Consider the following 24,318-nt stretch of genomic DNA (forward strand, 5'->3'; position numbering starts at 1 on the left):
CTTATTTAGCATTTTAATGAAAGTTGAGTGCAGCTTTCAAGTGCAATTGCAGTATGTTATGTTACAACTTCTCATCCAGTCTTGCAGAAACATGCACAAAACATGAGCATACAACCGATACACAGAAAGAAATGGAAAAATGTCAAGAAGTTGCAGATTGTTTCTTCTAATGTTGAGCTATTCAGATACTTTCCATCCAGAAGTATTTCAGTGTCCAAAAACAAAACAATAAATCATAAAAAAGTGCAACATCAGAAAAGGAAGAAAATAATGGGTTTTACAATAAGAGTGAATGTCGCAGTGGCAGTTCTAGATAACATTGTTGGCTGCACCTCGTCAGTTTAAATAACCAAAGTCCTTAGATCTTGAAAATACAAGCTTTTAAAAATAGACAACAGTTCGAGCAAGGTAAGCATGTCGCTGCTCACGCCATGTGACCAAGATACTGATGCATCTGTTTCTCTTCCTCTCACTATTTTACATGTTTACTTACACTATACAGAAATGTACACGTTCTTTTGCCTGCCAAACAATGTTTCATTTCCATGCCACTGCAGAGCTAAGAAATGTGAAAAGAAATACTGAAAATATAAGAAAAATTGTTCCACCAAAGCCAAATAACACAATCCATGCCGCTGTTATTTCTAAGAGCTTTGGGATCCCCTCCCTCCCCATTCCAGATGGGGACTTGGTCTTGATATTTGCTCACATTCGTTATTTGTCATTCTGAAAAAAAGGCCTTTTCGTTCAATGTAACATTAGCTTCTTCTAAGCATGAAACGTGTTTATTTACAACACATGACAAAAACGAAACGAAAACAAACAAAACAAAAGCCGTCTTCTGTTCTTCCACTTGTAACAATACAATTGACATCGCCTAGGAGCCACACACAGGCACAGTGATCTTTTCAGCATCTGTGTTGAAATATGTGGTTTTGCTTATTGTTGAGAAAACATTCTAGCTGATATGTCAACTTTTTTTGGCAAATGTTCAATGACTTGCACGATTGTCGCCTTGTGCAGCACTTGTCCCGCTGGATGCATCCTTCTCAGGGATAAATATGTGCAAATTCTTGGATCAACAGCATCACCTCCCCTCCTCCTCCTCGTCGTCAGCTCTGTTGCATTAGCAGTAGTAGTATTGAGTCAGTCTGCACGCGCCGGGCTAAGCTGAGGGGCCAGAGGTGTGCGAGGCGGCTTGAGCGATGGTACACGCCGGACCCGGGGTGGTGACGGTCGAGGGAGCGGTGGGCGGGGAGGCGGTCTGGACCTGCGCCTGGAACTGAGCCATCTGTTCCGGGCTGGCCAGCGTCTTGAGCAGGGTGTTCTCCTGCTCCAGCTGGGAGTTGCGGTCGATCAGCTCCTTGATCTGCTCCTTCAGCACTTCCACCTCTTCGCGCACGGCATACATCAAGTGGCTCTTCACCAGGTCCTGGCAAATACAAAGTCAGATGTGTTAACACGGTCACACCTTCATCTGACATTTTGAGAGACCTACATTATTATGAAAGCTACCGCCCCACCCTGAAGTTCCAATTCCATGTCACTTTTATGTCCACTTATTGGGTTTGCAAGATAATCAGAGTAGGAAATACCCTTTTCCAAGCTCTTCTATTTGGTCCAAAATTGCCTGTCACATGAGACTGCTTGGATTCTAATTAATATTTGATATGTAAAAAAGTTTTGCTCTGATTCAATCGCTGCTTTGTATACGATTACAAGTGCTCTGCTGTTCAGACATCTTTCAGAGTTTATATGATTATCACATTTTGGATTTCAAATGGCTATTGCATACAATGGACAAACTGCATGGATGTCAAACATAAGAGGTTAAAAGGAGTTGTCACGTCATATACAAATTACAAATGATCACAAATGATTATTTATCCCTAAAACCGCAGTTCAACCCTTAAAATGTCTGAGTAATAAGGTACATCAACGTGTTTTACAATCGATGCTATTTGTGAGCACAAGAAAATGTTTCATATGTACTAGTTGAAAATCTTTTTTAAAAACAATGTGATGCATCAAATTATTTTGCCATTCCTAAACGCACACATACATGTAACATTAATATCTCAATAAAACTGACAGCGGACTTTACATACTAAAAATGTCAATACTTCGTTGTAAAAATAAAATAAAAAATCCACACACGTTTACGTCACAGCGCTGCCCAACGTGAAAATTCAGCCAATCAGCGCTCTGAATATTTTTTTTTTTACCCGGATTGTGTATTTTGGCCTGCCTAGCAACAGAGCTGAGCGTAACAACACAACGGCAGTCATGCCACCTGCATTTTGGAAAAGGATCTACCGTAATACACACGTTTCAAAACTTAATATTTAACTATTGTACATCGTTGACTCCAACTATAATGCCGCGGTTCACTTCGTAAAATAGACTTGATTTAAGAGTTTAAAACTGAACTGAGAAACACGATAACGCTACAAGGCTACCCATTGTGTCGGGGTGTTTGTTAGGCGTACAGTATAATTCAGTCGACTCCATTTTGAAATATTGATATTCTTCAAACATTTTATGCACGTGAAACGTTTCTCAATTGACATACTAACAGTCACAAAACGGTATTTAACCACGCGAGCTCTTTCAAGTGTAGGCTAGTACTTCTGATTTTTAAAAAAAAGGTCTAAACTCACCATTGCCTGTTCAATCTTGTTGTCGATGGCCACAACACTTGCTCCCGACGAGCTGTAAAAGATAAAAGAGAGAAGAAATGAATATGAAACCTCGGGTTAAGAAGAAATTACAGGGATGCACGACGTATTTGAACGTTTAACATCCATGTCCAGTGAGGCCGTTTCTCTAGCTGAGCATCCACAGGGCCAGCAGATGAGGCAGCCTCAACAGAGCTAGCCCTGAGCCAACGACGGCTGCTCAAACGATGCGAACAGCTCAATTTGATCGTATACCTGCTGTCGAACGTGACGTGAGAGCTCTCTGCGCTCAATAACGACGACAGGAATGAGATGGAGACATTTCGGAGCTGACAGACGCCCAGATCCATAGCTACCGTGTAGCAAGGCGTATTCATGCCGCTTTGTGGGTTACAGGCGCTCGAGTTCTGGACAAAGCCAATCCGTCCCCCCCACACGGACACAGCGCGATCAGCTCCCCGAGACACATCCACACGAGACGTTCGGGTTGCGAACCAGACGACACTAACACACAACTCAATGTCAGTTCGGCTCAGCACACACTGTACTGCACACACTGAAGAGCACTCGATGTCCGCAGCTCAGGACTAGCTCGCTTGATGTCTACCGTGACGTAGTAGAGAGCTTTGGCTCCCGATTGGCCGAGACGGCGCTCGTTTGCATAATTTATTCAGAAACGCCCCCACCTGCCGCTCAGCTGACATGTATTTGCATAGAATATTCGAGTAACAAGATGAGGTGGATGAAACCGGGAAGAACCGGATGACACTGAAAGAAAGAAAAAAGCCAATCGTCGTGCTGAAAAGCAGAGGCAACCTTCGCGAGTGTTCAGTGACAAAAGATTTTTTGCAGTTTTCAGCACAATAATGCACTATTTTTTGGCATCTACTACAAAAAAAGTCATACCTATTTCTTGCAAAACAACCGTTTCAAGACTAAACTGACCACAATTTAGTATGGCTATAGCAATTTCTTAAATATATACACAGTACTGTTTTCCCTATGACTGATGGCAGTCGATGCTTCAGAAATTCAAGTACAGTAGTATAATAAATTGACATGCACTGCCCCAACATGGGCTTGTATGGCACTGCATATCAAGTGAGATCTCGCGATGGCACGCTTTAATTAATTAATTGACTGCTATTTCAGTGACTAAAAATTATTGAGCCATCACTTAATATGGCTCAGTTAGAGAAGGAAAAATGGCGGTTGTGGCACTGTAACCAGATCGTTCTAATTCATTACACCAATTAAATACCTTAAGAGGATGCCATCCAAGTTGCATGTTATAGTCCAGAGAAAACATATTATTGCCATGCTGGTTGGCGTATTAGCTACTCGTGACACTTAAATTTAGCACCCGAGTGATTGTTTTGATGTCTTCTACCAGAATCCAAATCCAGGAAAACACTTAAGCTAACCAGCTTAGCTAGAGTCTCTAAGACACTGAGCTCTTCCGCACTCCTTTTTTGAATGATCGAGAAGTAAAGCCAATTATATAAACCCAACTAAACTGCACGACTTGAAGCTCTTCAGGAAGAAAAGCAGTGAAGCTCCAATATAAAAAAATACACCTTGATAAACCAGTGATGAGACACAAAATTTCACTTCTACGTATTGCTAAAACAAATCCAAACATACATATGCTACCAAATATTCCATTTTAGTAACATTACTTAGCAAGTACTTCATATTCCATTCTGCCCAATGTCAAAACTACAAAAGAGAGAAAGAAGTGATTGGGTGCTTCATGTCTTTCTGTACTGTAGTAAGTGACTTCGTGTGAAAGCAGATGGAGTGACATGAGGGTAGCACAGTGGTAACAAAAAAAAAAAAGCTAAATCTGGCAAGGGTGGAAACGACGGCGAGGAGTTGAATTATAGACAGCTTGAAAGAGAAATAATATACCTGGAATAAATGTGTTTTTTTTTCTGCACACTATATTGTATTCAGTGCAGCTGTATTAGTGGATGACAATTTACAGCGCTTACTTTGTGATACCATCTTTCAACGTTCATACGAGCGTTGGAAGCGCGAATGAATGAATGAATAGAAAGTTCACAGAGAGCCACACACAATACGGCCTTGGAGCCTTTTGTGTTGAGCCCTTGTGGTGGTTGGCCAGGCAGCGCTACTGTAGACCTTCTTTAGTTTACCTTTTGAGATGCTGCTCCAGCTCCCAGAACAAAAGCTTCATTGCCATCTCGTCATGGCCCTGAACACCGCGCACTCTCATGGGGTCTTCGGTCTGAAGGAACATTTAGAATCCAAAGCAAAAAACGCGTGCCCCTGGCGCTCTTTGTTTACGGTTACCTAAAAATCCTTCTTCCTGGTAAAAATTGGCGGCGGGATCCAAACCTGCTCTCTACAGATGTATTTGTTGTAACAACCGCACCGGCACTACAAAGTAGAAAACCAGGTTGACACGAGTTCCTATGTGCGTTCTCCCCATTTCCCTCCGTCATCTATTTGTGTTTGAATGGCTGCGGGTGAATTACCAGACAGAAGCTGGGTGAGTAGTGACGCGCGGTCATGTGACACAGCCAGTTACATAAACTATCAACAGAGATTAGCATGTGGCCCAATGATTTCCCTGTTCCTCCACCACAGAGCCTCCCCTCGGCGTATACAGTCAAATCTACCACGCCATTACCTCACACTTCCCAATTATCTACAATTTATTTTTTGCATTATTGTTTTCGATTCTCCGCACTATTTACTAATCCTAATTTTTTCAATTCACATGTGTGAGCAAGACGGAGGACAGAGGGGAAAACCCCAAACAGCACATGCCAACTCCACAAAGTCAGAGCCTGGATTTGAACCCCAACTTCAAACTTATTAGCAAAAATAAAATGCAATGATGCCTGAAACATATCTTTCAAATTTACAAAAGCAATTTACAGTAGCTTTATTCTCCTAGTTTCTGTTGGGAAACACCTTATGGTCTACCCCGGAGCCCTCTATGTGACAGACAAGAGCGTGTGCCTGGGGGTCTTATCTTGTCAATTCTCATGAAAGACTGCCTTAAGATGGCCGAAACCTTGCCAGACAAAAACCACAACATAAGCTCTTCATAGAGCCAATGACGGCACAGAGCGTGCCGGCTAAGAAATAACAGGTATGGGAAGAGCACAATGCTGGGGATTTTACTTGTCCTAACAGACTTCAACTGTCTGGATGAATCAGCATCACATGACTTTTGGAAAGGCCAGACAGTTACTTTAACTCAGCAACCTCATGCATGACCACAAGCAACAAAAAACTCACAGAAAGAGGGCACGAACTACCAAATATTGATAAATAAATGAACTTATACTAGAATTTATGGAAATGTAGTTATTTTACTGACACCACTGTCGCTAGTTAATTAAAAGGGACTTGCATGTCGCAGCGATGTAGAATAAAAAAAGGAGGCCTATTGAATTGTAAAGGCTTTTGGCTGGGCTATAGTTTGATAGTTTAGTGTGTGCACAGACTTTACCAGTAAGGCCTGGCTTTTCCATAGTTTGTGTCAAACCCTGACTATGGAGAATGACAGAGCAACTGAGTGAGCCAGCCATAGAGCAGGCTCAAAATGATGAGTTGGCACTTTAGCCTCCAAGAGAGATGGATTCTATGGGAGCATTTAAGCTAACGGCAGCGTGCCATTAGTTGTCATCACGCACAAGGCAAAGGGTGGCAGAAGAAGAGGACTGCGCTAGAACCGTCCCGACTTATCACCTGATCATTCAGAGTCACTCGTAGGTTCATATGACAACACGAAAGGTACTTAAGTGGTAAATGTTGCATCTCGAAAAATTTATCTAAATGGATCAACGTTAAAAAGCGGAGGCACGAGTCTGGAGAGATAAGTGCAAGCCGCTTGCTTTGCATGCATGCAGACACACCAAAAGAGCCGCCACATTACATAAGAGTGTGTGAGCAGAAGTTTGAAGTTATGAGGAATGAAAACTGGCATTATAAGGATTAGCGGCCAAAGAACACAACGCACCAAGTTCATACAGGACAGGATTATGCTAAGTGTGGTGACCAAAAGACAATCTCTCAGCGACATCACCTCAACAATATTTGCCCACTAATCTTTTTTTTTGTTTCATTTCAACTGCAACACTTTATTAGCAGTGCAGCGTTGTGGTTTTCAGCATTTCCTGTATTTTGTTTGCTTGCCCCAACGCCAGATCACGAGTGAAGACAACATAGAGCTAGAAGTGGATTAACTAAATAGGACTCCTCCGTCAGGGCCCGAATCTGTGACGGCAGTGGGGCTGTCATAAGCACAGCTTAGTAGCAAACAAGCGGAGTAGCTTGTTCAGTCAGGTTAATACAACCCACATATTCCCGTCAAACTGCTTTCATTATTCCTCTACTGTATTTGTATTCAGATAATCACAAAGTGTGACTACGTTTCTGCAAGTGAAACATCCTGATCACAAAGTACAGTCTTTATAATTAATTCCAAGTCCTAGATATTCAGAGAGATAAAAGGTGAAGGAAAATCCTGAGTCAATCACAGCACCATGTCACAGTCAGTTCACGTGACCGTCCGAGCAGACTCACTGCCTTTTATTTGCCACATACTGCAGGTGGGCAGTGCCACCTTGTGGCGAATGTATAAAAAAAACATGAACACAAACGCTTATTTTTTTAGAATAGTGTACACATTTGATAAAAGATCAAGTGAATATACATTTTGAGGTATTACTCAAGATATGAAGTCTTAAGTACTTATTCTAAACTTCATCCATCTTATTCCACTTAATTATTTTCAATTTAACATTTGCCTCCAACGTATTATTGGGGCTTTACAATCAAGCAAATTTTCAGTGCACGTTTTTGTTTTTTTAAATCAAGACTTACATGTTATTTTATCTGCACCGAGGCCTGGTCTGATATTTTGTGCTGCAAAATATCTTGACATTATTTGCATTACATTCTTTAACTGTGCAGTGTACCTCTTTGAAACATTAACCTGACAAGGGTCAGTTGAAAACTAGTCCGTGGCTACAAAATGACAAACATATTCATATCTCTTTGAATTAACATGACGTCTTTCAAATTTAAAGGTCACAGAGTTCATTATTGTGAGTAAAATGTTGAGAGCTTGCTGATCAGAAGGGGGCAGTGTTGCACTCTCCACAAACTGAAAGTGCATGAAAACTATTCACTGGCCCTGCTAGTGACGCGTGTACCCTTTGCTGACTTGAAAGGCCAAATAAGTGCATGTTTTTGTGAAAAGAATGAGTGTTTACCAAAAATTAATTTGCATGAAAGAAAATCTGGAAAATCCACCTGCTGTAGTTGCCCACTTCGACGTAAAACACTGCTTACAGCACAACGGATAGCGAATCATAAAAAAGAGAAGCAGCTGGCTAGACTACTGAAGATTAAAATGGGAAGAAAAAAGTAAGAGACTTCAACCGCCATCGACCCCCTCCTCCTGTCGCCTTCCATATTCAGCAACACAGTGCATTGAGGTGGGGATTATCTCATACAAAGCAAGATTGGGGGACTTTGAAATCCTACTTACTGCCCAGAATGTCTGCAACGAGACACCATTAATTTAAAAAAACTAGCCACATAAATAAAAAACGGCTCGCTTTGCGGTTCTGAAAACAGATCACATGATGTCATGTGCTCATCAGTAAGTGGCAGAACTATATTGAGGTCATTAAACACAGAATGAAAGGAGCATAAAGTGGCTCCATGTTGACACCTACATTGAAGTTTTCTCTGGGGGTGTCATTTCCTTTCTGAAGCTAACTGGACAGTGTTGTGTCCACAGGAATGCCAGGCATGATTCAGCACATTGCCAGCATGATTGGCGGCATGACATTGCCAGACCGCCACAACCGAAAAATGCTTCAGCATGATTTCATCGTGCTGGGGTGAGGGACTGTGAGCTCCATTCAAAATAAAAGAGCCTCCTCACAGACGGTGCTAACCTGACACAAAGGCATTTGGATATGAGCCCACAATAAATTTGTTTGGAAAGAGCGGTCACTGTAGAAAACTGGGCAAACTTTCTGTGGCAGTTTGCTCATAAGGTCGACCGGGAGGAATTGATTGCTGATGAATCATTTCTTGAGACAAACTGAGTGCACCGCTTTGCCGCAACCAGCAGAGGCATTATTGATTCAGTCCTGTTTAGTTTGGGGCCTCAACAACATTGCAGCTCTGCCAAGTTAACCTACATCCACAAGGATGCGCACTGCACAGAATCCACAATCTTCTCTCCGACATTGGAAAAGGAATTTGGAGATTCTGTGATAAACAGCTAATTTTATCCAGAGTCAATCAAGAAAACTTGAATGAAACAAAAAACAGCTTATCTGACACCAGCTATGAGACTTTTCTTTTTTAAAGGGGAGAACATTTAGTTTCCAGAACTAAAACTAAGACCAAAAGTCAAAAGCAGACAGTAGTTATTGTTTCTGCCCTAAGAGGAATTAAGAGATAATGGCCCTCCATTTTGGCTGCCATCAAGGTATATTTAATATTGTACTGGTGTGGAACTGCACTGCGTGATACCATTATTCAGCTAGAAGTACTGCATCAATTAAAATTGAACAATACTTTTGTTCAGGCAGACTTTAAATACAGCTTCTGTGTGCTTTTGCATCGTGAAATGCTGTGGCCACTTTTGTTTCCGCGCAGAGCAGAGGGAGAGCAAGGGAGAGCATTTTTCGTTTCTCATAAATGAATGGCTTCAAATACTACCCATTATCATCCATTACAAGTCATTAGTACCGCCGTTGCACTCTAACTGCAACAATATTGTTTATTGACAAACCATCAGACGGAAGGAACAGAGAGAACAAAGGAACCGCCGAAACAGCGATTTAAATAATTCTTTTCAAGAGCTATTTTTAAAATGCTAGTTACATTCAAGCATCTCTCGTGTTGGTTAGAACGGACAATGTCAAACTGATGACGGAATCAGGGTGGAAACTCAACTGAGACCAGACAAAAAAAAAAAAAAAAAAAAAAAAAAAAAAAAAGCATCTGTGAAAGCTTTTAACCACCATTGTTAGCAGGCCCCTTGACGAACTGCTCAGGATTTCCTTGTTCGTCCCAGCGTTGACACTGAAGGCGGGGCTTTAACAAATCGTCAACATATCCACTAACGCAGCACCTCGCCGCTCTGTTGTTGATTTCTGGTGTTCTCTAGGTTGGCCTGTGTAGTGAGAATGGAGATGGGTGGGAGGGAGGTGGGTGGATGGGTGGGGTCCTACTGCAAAACAAATGTTGTTTACTTTTGGAGAATCTCTCACGTGTGACTGGACCTCCACCAAGCAAGAGAACGGGAGGATTTAACCGAGCTAGCCCCAGCGATGCTCAGTCTAGTTCCATCTGGTCGTGTCGGGCTGTATTTTCGGTCATGGTTCTCAATCAGCTTCAGTGGGCCTGACTAAGTTGTGTTGGGTCAGATTGGGTCACTTCCTCTGTGTGCGAATTGTGGGGATCACACTGAGCTCAACACAATGAGCAACAGGTCCAGTATGAACTGGCTGCCCGCAACGGCGGGGAAAAGATTAGACTGCTTTTCAACCGCCTGGTACAAGAGCAACAAAACTGACTCTTTTTGGGCAGCACGCCCCTTAGTACAGAAACATCATTTACACATGATTTTATTTGATGATGCGTAGTTCGTAGCACACTTGATCAACCTTTCAGGTTGACACCCAACAACCTAAGCAGAGTTGCTATGGACAACAAAAATCGAATCCACAATAAGAAACAAACCCCAAATCTGGCACAATAAAATGCTCAGAATCTCAACTGGCTACAGTGAGCGGACTGAAACCTTGATGAATGCTAAGTGCCAAGACTTGCTGTAAATTTGGCTGTAAGCTTTCACGTAACGGAATCCATTACAAGCTAACAAATAAAAAAGCCCTATTTATTCATTTACAAGTTCTAGCTATGAAATCAAGAAAGCAAAACTGTAATAAAAACAGATTTTTTTTTTCTTGGCAAATAGACACATTTTTGTGTACGACCAAAACAAAAAAAATGTGACAACAAGTTGCCACAACACTTCGGTTCCATCATGTTTCACTGACCATTAAGTACGCGGACACCACATAACATTTTTGGTTTGAAGTGACGACAACTTGTGTTTTTATAAGACATATTAGCATTGCTGTCAACACTTGATCAAGCAAGTAGAAACTATACAAATTTGGGAACAGACAGTAACAGACTCTCCCCGATGTCTCCGATACAATCAGAGCACTGTACACACTGAACCCAACACTTGGCCTTCAGTATTTAACAACAGAACAGCATGTACCTTGTCAGTGGCCTCAAAACCTCACTCCTGCCGAGTTGAAATTACACTGCCTTCAGCACTTTAGAGCAACAATTTAAATCTTCTGCATATAGGGTCTCCAGTTACCAGTTGCATCTGAAAATTATACACCACACAGGGAGCTAACGATTGCAGTTTGATGATAATTACGTATGTTAAAAGGTATAATAGCGACTTTCACAATTTAGACCCCCCCCCCAAAAACCTGGTCTTGTTCTACCATTTCACTGCCCTGAAATAAACACAATGTGTCTTCTGTAGTCCATTAATGACGAGAGGAAAAACAAAAGCAAGCTGTGTGAAGAAACCACTGTTTGTTTTCGTCATTCATTAATTCACTCCAACAGTGGCCTCATAAAACATATGCAAATTATTCAAACAAACAAAAGGTGCAAAACAAGCCTCATCCTAATTCCAAAAGAGACACTGTCATCTAGTCCTCACTGTTTTTCTCTACCCCCAAACTGATATAGATGTTAATATTTAAACTCCCATCCTTATGACGTGACGACAGCTATTATTAAAACAACAAATGCGCAGCACACAGTTTGATTTCTGAAAAGTCAGACTTCTGAAAAGTTCAGCTAAACACCAATGAGGCTTGACCGCAATTCCTGAAGGCAAGTACGGCTTTAGTTTGCCCCAAATTCTGGTTATCATCAAAGACAATAATCCATCTGATCCCCAAAGATTTCACATTCCTTCGACTTACAGGTCATGTGATAACATTAGCCAACCTTCAGCAGCCATTAAATCACAGCGCGATTGTGACACGAGTGAGCACTTAATGAAATCAATAAGCGTTTACCGAAGGTTTAAGGCGTGAACGAGTAAATCTCTTCCCTCAAAAGGTCACCGATAGACCTTTGCCGTAATACGTATTTTTCCATTTCCTACATTACGACTCAAGGACACCCAATAGAAGTCATGCTCTGTAATGTGGACTGTCAGGAGTAAAAATGTCAAATGGACTTGATCCGAGACAAGCTGCATCACGGCCAGATGAGCCCTGCTTTATGTCCCGCTGACAAGATCTGATTGGAGCAGGTCTGGTCACTGTCTACTAATTGACCTGCTAATAAGGCTCTTCCTCCCTCACAGCCGGGACAATGACAGGAACCATTAGAAACCCTTTTGGACACAAATGTTGAGCTGCTCAGCAACCAACTGTCAAGTAGAAAAGAAAAAGTCTCTTACCCATCCTCCTCTCCATCCAGAGTTTTGAGACCAGCTGATGCAGTTAAGGCACTGGCGATGGCAGCGTTGCCTTCAGCTTCTTGACCCTGGCCGGCGTTGGATCCCGGGTCGCCTCCAGCAAGTTTTGGCAAACCCAGCAGGGCCGACTGGTGCTGGAGGAGGAGTCGCTGGGCATCTTGCAGCTGAGTGGTAGTGAAGGTGGGCAGACTAGCATAGAGGGCGCTAGCCTGAGCAGCATGGGCCAGGGCCTGGGCACTGCTGAGGTCCTGGGACAGACTCTGGGGGACAACCTGCGGGGGCATTCTATTGTTACCCACGTTGAGAACTTGCGGAGGGGCGTGGGGGTCGGGGTTGGATGGAGGCGCGCTAGGTGCGGACACCTGGTTTTGAATCGTAGTGGGCAACTGGTTGCACAAAGCAATGTTTTGGATTTGAGTCGGGAGGGTCTGTGGTTTCTGTTGCTGGCAGTCCAGGTGGGCAGCGTGGCTCGGAGGTTGCTGACCGGCTCCTCCGAGGTGAAAGGCCGCATTGGAGGGAGGCGCCTGGAGCGATGAGGGCTGCTGGGGCTGACTTTGGAGGATTACCTGGGACTGCTGGAGGCCCCCCATCATCTGGCACACGCCATTAGCTTGGTTTAGTAGATGTTGCGATGCGGGAACTTGGGGTCTCATCTGGACTGGGGTGGCAGATGGATGCTGGGGGAGTGAGGCGTAGCCAAGTTGGTGCTGCTGAACCCCTGCAAGGCCCTGCGTGGAACCTGGAGGTTGATTTGCAACGGCCTGGGCATAGGTAAGCTGTTGCTGGGGTACGGCAGAGATCGGCATGCCACTGCTGATTGGGTGTCCTTGCGCCGGTCCAGGCGGATTCATGTTTGAGGGGGTAGAGGAAGCGATGTTCGCCTGGATATTTGAATGGGTGACATCTAAGGGGTTCATAAGTGGTTGTGATTGAGACACGCCCATGCCTATCAAGCCACTGGGGTGGACTGCTTGGAAACCCTGAGGAGGGGAGGTGAAATCTTGCACATGCTGGGAAGCTGGAGGTCCCCCAGTGTCACCACTGCAAACACTTTCCATATAATGGCTCACTGTGCTCATCGTGCTACTCACAGAGCTACCGCTTGTGCTTTCCCTCTCTGAGCACCCAGAAAAGTTCTCAGAGACAAACTGGCGCATGCTGCCAGCATCAGATGTAGATGAGCAAGAGGCGGAGTTTGGGGTGTCCTTGTCATAAAATTCAGCGCACGTCCATCGGCCCTTCTTGAAGGGCTCGGAACTTGAGTCCAACTTGACCACCCTAAAGCGAGAACTGGCGGGAGCCGCCACAGGTGCAGGAGCTGGGGCGGCTTGGGCAGAAATAGTTGAGACGCTAACAGGGGCATTCGCCGACTGCAGCGTAGCGGAACCGTGTCGTCCCTGGATGCCGCTCGAGACACACGGCCCCCCGGTGACACTGGCAACAGTGACGGCAGAAGTGGTTGAAGCATTCAAAGAGATGTTTGAGTTGAGAGTTTGTTGTTGCTGAATCATGGTGTTATTGGCGTTGGTCATGAGGTTGCCCCCAGATGCCGCGGAACCACCCACAGCGCCGCTTTTCGCGTTGAGAGGAAAGCCTCCGGAGCTGTTGCTCGCATTTGCGCTTATTCCCCTCCTCACAGGCACATTGGCAGAGCTCAACATATTCACATTACTAACACTGCTGGTCTGGGGATTATCTATACTAACTGCAGTGCCTGTAGCGGAGCTGTGCATTCCGGGAGTGGATCCCAGGCCCGCCATCCCCACAGGCTGAGGAGGGCCAACCTCTTGAGGGACCCCAACATTTGAAGGCATTTTCTGAATGACAGAGGCAAGGGTTGACGAGGCGTCCACGGACCCGGACAGCGGGAAGTTCTGAGGATGAGGGTGACGATGCAGAGTCCCATTGACCATACCCCCACCATGATTTGGTGCTTGATTCAGAGAATGGGGGTGTGAAGGCTGGTTGGGTGACAGCAGCCCTGGGGTTTCAGCCTCATGAAAATTATTCAGGGTCTCCTCAGATGAGCTTCTTTCCGCTCCAACTACGTCATTAGCTCGTGAAAGGGACACATCCATGATTTCGGAGGATGACAGATCCTCCGTGTGAGACTCATCCAGGTCGTCGTAGCTCTCAGTGTCCTCCGCAATACTGTTGTTGGTACTGACAGATATCTGCGCCGGAGTCACGCTGGTGATCTGGAAGCCGCTCTTCTTTTTCATCTGAGCCCCAGCAGACTGTGTGGCTTGGGAATGTAGATTTAGGCTGTGGGAAGGAGGATGGTGGGGACCTGGGGAGGATGAGCCAGCTTGAGTTTGGCACTGAATCAACAGGGAGGTCTGATATTCTTCAGCACCCGAGCCGTGACTGTTGGTGACCACCGGTGTTGACAGCAAGGAGCCGCTCCCGCTGCTTGTGTTGCTACCCCTTCTGTGAAAGACAGCCGGCTGCGCCATCTTTCGAACACTGCCAGAGTCTCCAGTGGGGTCCGGATGATGCATATTAAGAAAATCCGGGGGGTAGTTGGTCTCTGACAGTATGTAACAAAGTTGAAGCACGTTAACGCCGCCGTTTTGACAAAACTACGATGAACGGATAACACGACCAAAAAAAAAAAGGGGGGAAAATGATCCGTTTTTCTTAAATGTCTGGGGAAGTTGGACTTTTAGCAACAGCCACTCTCTTGCGATTAAATGTTCAAATGAGACACGAAGCTGGTGGCCGCTTTACGTGTAGCTAGCAAGCTAGCGTCAGCTGACACCTAATTCACCGGCGTTTTCAGTTTGTGGTTTTGTTAATCACGATCGATCATATTGTATTTACAAAGACCAGGCGTGTTAAAACAGGGGTGACAGACGAGCAACAGAGCGAATTTATAGCAACCGCTACTCGCCTGACAGAGAAGTAACGTCGGCTAGCTAGCTTCAAGTATCCATCACCGCCGGGCTAAACACAAGCTACAGTCTGACGTGTTTTTTTTTTTCTTTAAAATTTTTTTAGCTCTTCCCTCTCAAAGAAAACTACAAATGAAGCGACCTTTTATCCGTGGTGCTGTGACGTAAGTCCCAATACGATCGCTATACGGTGGCGTAAAAAGGTTTAATCCATCCCATTTGTTTTCCACGATGTGGCTCTTGGTTTTGCTGTATCACCGGTCCTTCCCAACAGTAGCGTTGTTCAGTATGAGTCTAGCCTCCTCCTGCACCGCAGCTGTGGCTCGCTCTGAGCTGGGACCCGGGTAGGAGGGAGGGAAGGGAGGGGAGCAGGAGGAGTGCTCGGCAATATGGCGCCCGAGCGTGGTCTCTGCCGTAGACATTACATACATAGATTACGCCTTGACAGACACATTGTACGTCAACGTAGCCGCCATAATGGAAGTGACAAAGGGAGCCAGTCAACAGCAAAGACGCTGCTTGGAAACGTAGTAAGCCCTAAAGGTAGATCTCATGACTGCACACAGACTTTGATTGCATGAATGTTATTATAGAATGTTATTTTGCGAATAGGATTTCCTGACTTTGTTGCCAGTCTATTGAAGTCCTTTTACCAGACAACAAAATGTTTCATAATTAAATTACTTAGAAAGTTAATCCTCTGATTGTTGCCAAACATAAAGGGTAGTGCAAAAGTCACCAACGACTACAATTAGTGATTAAACCAATACATATTTTCAATATAACAACAGTTGAATGTAAATATAAGTATTACATTTTTCACAAACACCAACTATTTAGATACATTTTGGGATTAGTTTTTATTGTAGACAGATTAAATTGTTTATCCATCCCAAAAGGTGGTTGACCCCTGCACTTTACCATCAGTTGAAATATTAAAAGAATATATTCACTGGTTTGTCAATCCTAAATATCTAACGAATAAACATTTCTAATCCACAGATCAAAAATCAGATACATTATTTTCACGATTAACTGTTCCTCAAATATATTTATTGAACGGGCGAAATGAATTTTGCGTACTTTTGGGTTGTCACTTTGTGACGTTTCTTTTTAATTCAAGCTGCCACATTCATTATGGAAGACGCGCTGACGCATTGTAGCAACGGGCAAAGTCGCTCAATGTTGAGTCTACATTTATAGGTCTGTGGTCTCCTATACCAGACATAAAGCAGTCTGGGAGCGTCCGATTTCGAAACTGGCGGAAGTTGCCGAAACCTGCCGAGTACGTCAGGTAGCGTCATGGACACACTCTTTACTGTCTTTCAATTGTTTATAATACGATTTAGATGATGTAATAATAAAATAATCTTTGATACCCTCGAGGAAAATTTGGCTTGAAGGTCACACTTTACAATGCCTTGATAATATTATGATACATCAAATCATGGAACAAAAATCCTCAGAAAATCAAATTATTCCAAAATCATTTACCCCGTGTTATGTGAAATACAATTGCTAAAGTCGACGCACATGATTTGCCTTCACTGGCCTTATGAAATGTCTCCTTGAATCTCTCCTTGGGTAGACATGCACTGATAAGGAAATTCCTTGGGATTCTGTTGTGCTGAGTTGTTTTTTCTGCCATTTTAGTTAAATCCTGTTTTGGCACAATGTTTAGGATTGTCTCTCATGTACAGTCAATCCAATTAATGAACCGTACACCTTAAACGGGCATGTGAGACTGAAGAGTGAAACTGGAAACTTGAGCGTAGCCATGATTTAATAATGAAGGAGAAAACTATGATGATAAATGAGTTACGCTTTCAACTTTTAAAGAGTGACCGCTAAACTGGGAGTCGACCTCTCAGCGTTTTAATAGTGACCTTTGTTGAAGTGTCAAGAAGTGTTTTCCTCCCTTTGCATTTCCATTCTTTCGTAGAGTGTCATAAAATATGCATTTCTGGCAACACTGTCAGGCAATAAAAACAACCCATGAATTAATACAGTAATGCAACCTTTGCAAACAATACTTGAGCAAACATTTTCGTCTCCATCATTTATGCATTGGCAATAAATAGCACAATAGTAAGCTCCACGAGAAATACTGTACTGTACCCTTGATTACAGCACCCTCTTAAGGTCAGTTTTTGTACAACACTAAGGGCGCCTTTAGAACCAAAAGCGAAGAACATTTAATCTCCTAACTACTATAGGGAGAGAGGCCTTCATTTCAGCTTCCCCATTGAGGCAGTTTCACTAAAATAATAAAGTCAAACTAAATGTTAGTTTGTTGGACCAAAGTCCATGCCCCAAACTGTTCCCACAGAGGGAACGCAAGTATACAATTATCCAAAATGGGTTGCTGTTATGAAGGATTCAGATTTGAAATCATCTTAAGGACGATTAGTGAGTAAAATGATTGATTGAGAAGTGTGTGCACTGTATTTTGCTGCAGTGGGGCACAAGAGAAGGGAGAATAACTTAAGATAGGAAATATGGAATATTTTACATGGTAGAATGTAATGTATAAAATGCAAGACAACAGGTCTAGAATCCCCTTTCTGAATCATCCTGTAAATTCTTGGCAGATGTCCTTGTACTCCTACTTTAAAAACTATCTGCCAGATGGTTGCTGCTATGGCAACAGACCCTCAACTCATTGTCGAAATCCGTGCTGTTAGAATCTTGATTAATATTGTATCACTGCTAAAGCATGTCATGTTCTGGGCTAATGAACCTTGTCTTGAGTCAGAAGCTTGAACAGCTTATGAAAATATGGTAATGATTATAAGATTAAGATCTGCACTTATATTAAAGGCTCTTCTTTCATTCTGGGGCTATAGCCCTAAAATATAGCAGCACCAAATAAACTCCCGCCTGCAGGCAAAACCAATACCTCCAGTTAGTTGGTGCCAAGTTAATTTTATTTGCGATGAAAGGGGATTTATGAAGCTTTCAACCAGCTGGTAGGTTTGGAGGGTGCATGCCCTTGAGGTTTTCAGTTTGTAAAATGCAAGCTACTCATTTGGCTCGAAAAGAAATCCTGTAACATTACACACCCATCATTTTTTATAAGGCTTGGTGACAGCTTTTAGGTGAAATTTCAGGAGGAAGCTAAATTTATTACTTTGACAGGTCATCATCATCATTTGACCTCTAAACTTTGACTTTACATGCCTGTTCAATGTTTCAGAGTCACTACTTTTTGCACAATTTACTGTTCCTTAAATGAATGTCCAATCCATAAATAGACCAAATACATTTTCGAGGATGTCGAAATGTTTTTTTTTTTGTGTATCTCTACTGCAACCAGCTGACAATGACATTGAATTCAGGGGCTAAGACCATCATATTTGAAATACTGTAGCTCTAACAGGATGCAGGATAGCTATTTATCCACAAAGTGTCGCTCAAGCTCTCTTATAGAAATTTTGGCGAACCCGTGACTCAACTGTGATTTTGCGAGTGTACCTCACAGCCAAGTGTTCCAGATTTTTATCTCAACAAACTCCTTCTCTATGGAGTCTAAATGTAAAATACTCATTCTAATGTGACGGTGTTTTATTTTCAGCATGACACCAAGGAGACAGAAAAAAACAACAGTGTATTCGCCACCACACCCTTTTTTTTTTTTTTTTGCTGTTTACAGCTTTATGCAAGAATTTAAAAAGCATTTTGTAATGAATGATCAAAAATGGTTTATATTTCAGTTACGCAAATGTGTGGATCTATTGTTGTACTTTTATTTTGGAAATATCATGCACGTGTTTTGGCAGTATAAAACAGTCGCAGCTGATCTTTTTTCCAAGACTGCCAAAAAACAAAAAAACAAACCTGAACAACATGAAAGATAATAGCACACATTGTGTATAAACACGCCCCCACCGTTTGCCTGCTGGATGAGAGGCCTGTTATAATTGTCCGCCACAGTGCGCCTTTTATTTTGAAAGAAACCACCTGCTGCGTTAATTGCGAAGTTTCGGTTAAAAAATTAGCTGTTGTATATTTTTGGGTGCACCAAATTGTTGATATAACATCGCAAATATGTCTGAGAAGGGCGAAGTAAATCTCACCGGAGCTAAAGAAAGTAAAGACATGTGGCTTGTCAAGGTTTGTTCACTTGCAAATAATCAAAATAGCAAAACGTTCTCTACTTAGCAGATGTAACCATCATTATCTCTCTTAATTAGCAAACTGTCGATCTCTTATTCATGCAAGCAAAATTAAAAGTAGATGTATAATTATTTTTTCTGGGAGGATTGCATTGAAGTAATCAAAAGTGACTGTCTTTCTGCAAGGTTCCCAAGTATTTGGCTCAACAGTGGGACAAAGCGACGGAGAATGGGGAGGTGGGGAAGATTACAATTGAAAAGTATGTATGGCTTGATTGAGTCATTTTATTTACAACATTTTTGATTACTATTGTCTGTTTTTTTTAAAATCTTGTCTGTTTCTCCCCATTTTAGAAAGCAAGACAAAACTCAGGTGAGACATAGCCAATGAAAGCACTGCTAACTGAATTTCTTACACATGCATTGCAGCTGCATTTTATTTTTAATATATCAGTATTTTACTGATTTTATTTTTTGTTTTGGTCAGGTTTGTTTCAGCCTGGACGAAGAGCTGACAACTGTGAGTGCTGGAGGGGAAAGTGATTCTCCTCTGCAGGTCCCAAGAGAGCATCCCTTTACCATGAACTCACTGGGTGGACAAACCATGGCAGTCTTCAGCCAGGATGATAAAGGTCAGATTTGGTTTTGAGAACAGATGCTACCTCAATTTTGCTTAAAAATCTTTTCACGCAATTAATTACATTTCATTAATTAAATGGTGCAATTATTGGAGAAATGGGTGTTTATAGGTGATATAAAATATCTATAAAATCTCAATCCATAATCTCAATCCTGCTTTATTTATTTTTAAATATATTTCTAGAGAAAGAGAGTTAATACATTCAGCTGTGATTTCACTGTAAAATCCAAGAGAAAACTGTCAGGGTATTCTCATTTACATTTGTAGGCTGTTTGCTGGCACGCTTAGAGTGCCAGGAATATTCTGAAATTTGCATCGGAGCATAAAAATAGCAGCAACTATATTGTGAGGTTGGAAATTTACATCTTTTGAATTATTGAATTTCTGGAAGGCTACACTGCCGGGTACAAAATAAAACAGAATCCTTGTCATGCTTGTAAAGGTTTTCCTCTGTAGGAGCCGGATTTGTTGTAAATAACCAAACAGATTCCATTCCAAATAAACTGAGTAGAAATGGAACACAGTTCTGGAAATAGAAGCGGTTGAGGAGAAAAAGTTACAGATAAACCACTGTGCTTGTATCAACAAAGTCGATGACTATAACGGTCGGCTGCCAACACTCCCCCGGCACACCGCCACATATGCATGTCACCCAAGAGCTAAAGTAAATTCCTGTCTGCAATTGCCCTCATTCCTCTCCAGTCACATTTCTACTCAACTGGCTAAAATGTTACCTTTAAACTGCTGAGAATTGAATTAAAGCCTTCAACAGGAAGCACAGCGTGCCAGGAGATTTCTGCTTTCAGCGCCCTGGAGCACTTTAAATGCACCCACACTTGTATTGTACATTAATACCACCTACATATGATAATGGCTTTTTGCTCCTCTTTTGCAAGTTTTTTCACCACTTACAAATTTTATGTAGAAGGTGGTGTTGATAAATGCATTAAAAAAACAAACAGTCCAGAAATAAAAAGAATCCAGCATAGATTTATGCTGAACATTTACATATATTGAGGCCATGAATGTGTCACAATTGTGAAAATATGAAGCTAACTAAAATTTAGATTATTGCCTCGAAAATTTTTTGGTTTTCCCGTTGTTTTCTTGGCCACTGCTTAGGTACGACATCACTCGCCCACAGTAAGGTGCGCAGTATGTCTCTGCTCTCCCACTCGCATTCCAAGTCTCCCTCTTTCTCACCTTCTCACACACCTCGTGGTACCACGCCAAAAACCCCAAACAGCAAACAATGGAATAAGAGCTGTCATAACAATTTCCTACGATGTTGTATAATTTAGAATATTTGATTACTAAATTGATAGGTATCTGAAGTGGATACTTCCAATGCCAATGGCAGCAAATGACAGTGTTCTTAACATCCATCTGAACATCCATCCAGCGTATGACATCATTACATTTTCATTCCCCATAGCCCAAAAATATTTTCTTAGTAATATGTTCTGTGCAGCCCATCTAGTAGATAATGTTCCGCTCACCATTTTTCTGAAGCTCAGCTGTGATTGGTTGTACCCTGAGACCTGGCAAAAACATGTTGCTCCTTAAATTATATTCTGCAAACCCAATATTAATCAGATTGCCATTAGTGGGGAAATTCTGGGCTTGACTTCTTCTTTAATGGAATATATTGACATTTTAAAACCGTAACGCAAGAGTTAATGGTTTAATGGAAGCCCATTTTTTCCCCCTATTGTTCAAATCTTGTCTGACCATATTTTCCATGGTTTTAACCCCTCTTTTGTACACACGTGTAAGTCAGAAAGGGTTGAAATATTTTCAGACCAAAATGCTGACTTGTAGGCTCGATGTTACCTGCTGCTTTGCAGAATATTTCATATTGAAGCCTACCAAATGAGAGTTTCACCCCTTCATTTCCAGCTGGAACTCAATTCCTATTATCTCCAAGTCAACCACATGCCTTTGCCCTATAATGCCCACTTTTCACACTGCACGCCAACGCCCTTTTAACGCAAGCGCTCAGTCAGGCAACAATGGTGAGAGGTTGCTAATGACAACCATCTGTGACGGATAAATACATGAATAGTGTCTGACTTGCCTTTTGTACTTTTTGCACCAAATTGAACTTCATTGTTTCCCCTCGCTTCCTCATGTTTCGTTCTGGCAAGAAGCAGGTATTGATCAAGAAGTTGCTAAGCAACAGGCTGCCAGAGAAGTGTGCTGACAACAGCCAGCCAGCTGTAAAGTCATGCTCTTCTACTTGAGGCTACGACTGTCTTAACCTGTTATAATGGGGCAAAACCTTTATTTTTTGTTTTTTTTGAAGAAATATAATCATAGAAGATTAACAGTCAAGCTTTTGTCCAGTAGCATCTAAAATTTTAACTATTTTTATAACGTGCGCCGTTTGAAATATTGCAGTATTCTTGGAGTATAAGTGCGGCTAATAAATTAGCGTTCACTCGGTGTTGTCAGACAGAATTGTATTTTCACTTGCTGAAGCAGCGCCTAAATAGCATAAATTATAGTTGCCTTTCTTTGCTTTTGTATAGTAGTTAAGTCTTATGATAAAATGTTTTCACTATTGAGTACATTATTTTAAGTCTTTCAAAGTTCATCTTCGAAGTTCACACCTCATGAGCATTTTTGCATCACTAGAATTTTCCTTCTTTTGGACAGCACATTAATCCTGAACTTGCTTGGTAATATATTTTAATCTGCATATCTTTTAGTGTGATGATAAAGTCTTCAATTTTTCTTCTTTCCCAGAATCTGTAATCATGTGCAGATTTCATTTCCATATTTAAAATGATTACAATCTATCTCGAGGATACCCTGGATTCATATTCATCCATTTTCAGGGCACAAATGGCAATTGTAGGTTCAAATTTCCTCACCATGGTTGTTTTGTCCAAGGTGAGCATAGGATTGTGACTCACCCTGCCACCGTTGAAGTGGCCATATTTAATATGCAATGTCATTAAAAGCTTTGCCACCTACCTGCTGTGCTCCCACACAGGACACCTGTGACATAAAAACAACAAAAAGTTAGCAAATTTGTCGGCAAACATGTTAATCGTAGTAAACGTTTCTTTCGGCTCTCTGGGGTGGAAGTATAAACAGAGTATACGTGATAAAAAACAATCTGTTGTACATCGTTAAATGACATCGACTAGTGTGTGTTTGAGGTTTTCAGTGTCCATTTTCCATTTATCGTTAATAGCCAAAACCAGCCCTGATCTGGATTGACAATTCAATACCTCGTGATAAAACAACCTCCTCAATGGAGCCATTGAAACAGCAACAGGCTGGATGAATCATTCTGTGCTTTGTTCATAGATTCCATGTAAGACAGAAGCATCCAGTTAGTCATAGTTCAGGCAAAAAGATGCCAGAATTTAATTTTTCCCATTACTGAGCAAAACAACGCTTGACTACAAAAGTGAAAAAACGTAGAAAGTATTGCTGGCTGTACGTAATCGCGTGGATGTTTTATAATTGTCATTCACTCCACAATGTTGAATGCAAGAGATGTTTTTTCTTAATTGTTTACACTGCGTCATGGAACATACATGGAAGCGTGATTGTGATGGCACTAATTTAATTGCGTTATTAGTGTGTCCACTTCAGGTCGTTGTCGTGGCAACAGTGAGCTTGCAGATCGAGTTGTTTCTTTATGTTGAAAAGACAAAATAATAAATTACGGAGGGGAAAAGCATCCCTAGCGTTCCAATATTTCGATTGTGCTGATGAAGTCGTGTATATTGTCCTATTTTTTTTTTTCAATTCGCAAGTGTCAACCCGAGGACAAGCATAATGCGGATGTACATCTTGCGAATGGCTGGAAATCTCCCGAGCCTTCTTGCAGTTGAATTGGATTACCGATGAATGGATGCATTTTTTTTCTAATCCTTTCCCAGCCATCTGCCCTGTGCTTCTGATCTGAACATGGAATGTCCTTGGTTTCTGTTTCTGGACCAGTAGGATAAGAATCTGAGGAATGTTAGTCATTTTCTAATAAAGGGTCGGTACATGACTGAAGTCTGACGACAAGGACAAGTATTTGAGAGCATAACGATGGAAATAGAGGAATTGAGATTGCCCAGCAACAGCTAAAAAAAACTCATTTGCTTGGCTAGAACATTTACCTGGTTTCTTCTAACTCACTTCATCCAAAGTTGTCTTTTGGGGATGCATAAATCATGTAACTTTGCACTTAGCAAGTATGGCAGTAAGCACCATTTAAAAATGCATGAAGCTCAACTGCAATTAGAATGGATTGTTGCTAAAATCACAACAGTCTAGACTAGAGTCACTATGTCCGTAACTGGGCCAAAAGACCGACCTGCCATTCGAGTAAATCTCAAATTCCCAATGACCACCATGACTCTGCACGGAAATATGAAACTTTCTTTTTTTTTTTTTTTTTTTAAATGACACCAACCTTTCATAAATTCAAAATTAAAACTAAATACAATGA

General features: G+C 42.0%; 3 protein-coding genes across 3 annotated transcripts in view; 1 reads left to right on the top strand and 2 right to left on the bottom strand.

Annotated features, from left to right (window-relative positions):
* On the bottom strand, window positions 1-15,444 carry LOC148394393 (TSC22 domain family protein 1-like). The gene is made up of 3 exons (XM_088382897.1): window positions 12,193-15,444; window positions 2,661-2,712; window positions 1-1,432 (listed from the first exon to the last, which is right to left on the bottom strand). Exons 1-3 carry the CDS (start codon window positions 14,709-14,711, stop codon window positions 1,166-1,168), a joined length of 2,838 nt encoding a protein of 945 aa, XP_088239023.1. The 5' UTR covers window positions 14,712-15,444; the 3' UTR covers window positions 1-1,165.
* Window positions 15,212-24,318, bottom strand: part of kctd4 (potassium channel tetramerization domain containing 4) — a 19,265-nt gene continuing 10,158 nt past the window's right edge. Inside the window, exons 3-4 of the mRNA XM_088382907.1 lie at window positions 22,839-22,862; window positions 15,212-15,513 (exon numbers count right to left, since the gene is read on the bottom strand). Coding sequence (XP_088239033.1) covers window positions 15,359-15,513; window positions 22,839-22,862 — 179 coding nt within the window. The 3' untranslated portion in view covers window positions 15,212-15,358. The remainder of the gene's footprint in view (window positions 15,514-22,838; window positions 22,863-24,318) is intronic.
* LOC148394395 (general transcription factor IIF subunit 2-like) overlaps window positions 18,997-24,318 on the top strand; it is a 15,415-nt gene continuing 10,093 nt past the window's right edge. The window contains exons 1-4 of the mRNA XM_088382909.1: window positions 18,997-19,217; window positions 19,406-19,479; window positions 19,574-19,592; window positions 19,707-19,851. Of these exons, the coding sequence (XP_088239035.1) occupies window positions 19,152-19,217; window positions 19,406-19,479; window positions 19,574-19,592; window positions 19,707-19,851 (304 nt within the window). The 5' untranslated portion in view covers window positions 18,997-19,151. The remainder of the gene's footprint in view (window positions 19,218-19,405; window positions 19,480-19,573; window positions 19,593-19,706; window positions 19,852-24,318) is intronic.

Source organism: Syngnathus floridae, chromosome 8, assembly GCF_059516105.1.
Source record: "Syngnathus floridae isolate MCC-2025c chromosome 8, RoL_Sflo_1.0, whole genome shotgun sequence".
Taxonomy (NCBI): Eukaryota; Metazoa; Chordata; class Actinopteri; order Syngnathiformes; family Syngnathidae; genus Syngnathus; species Syngnathus floridae.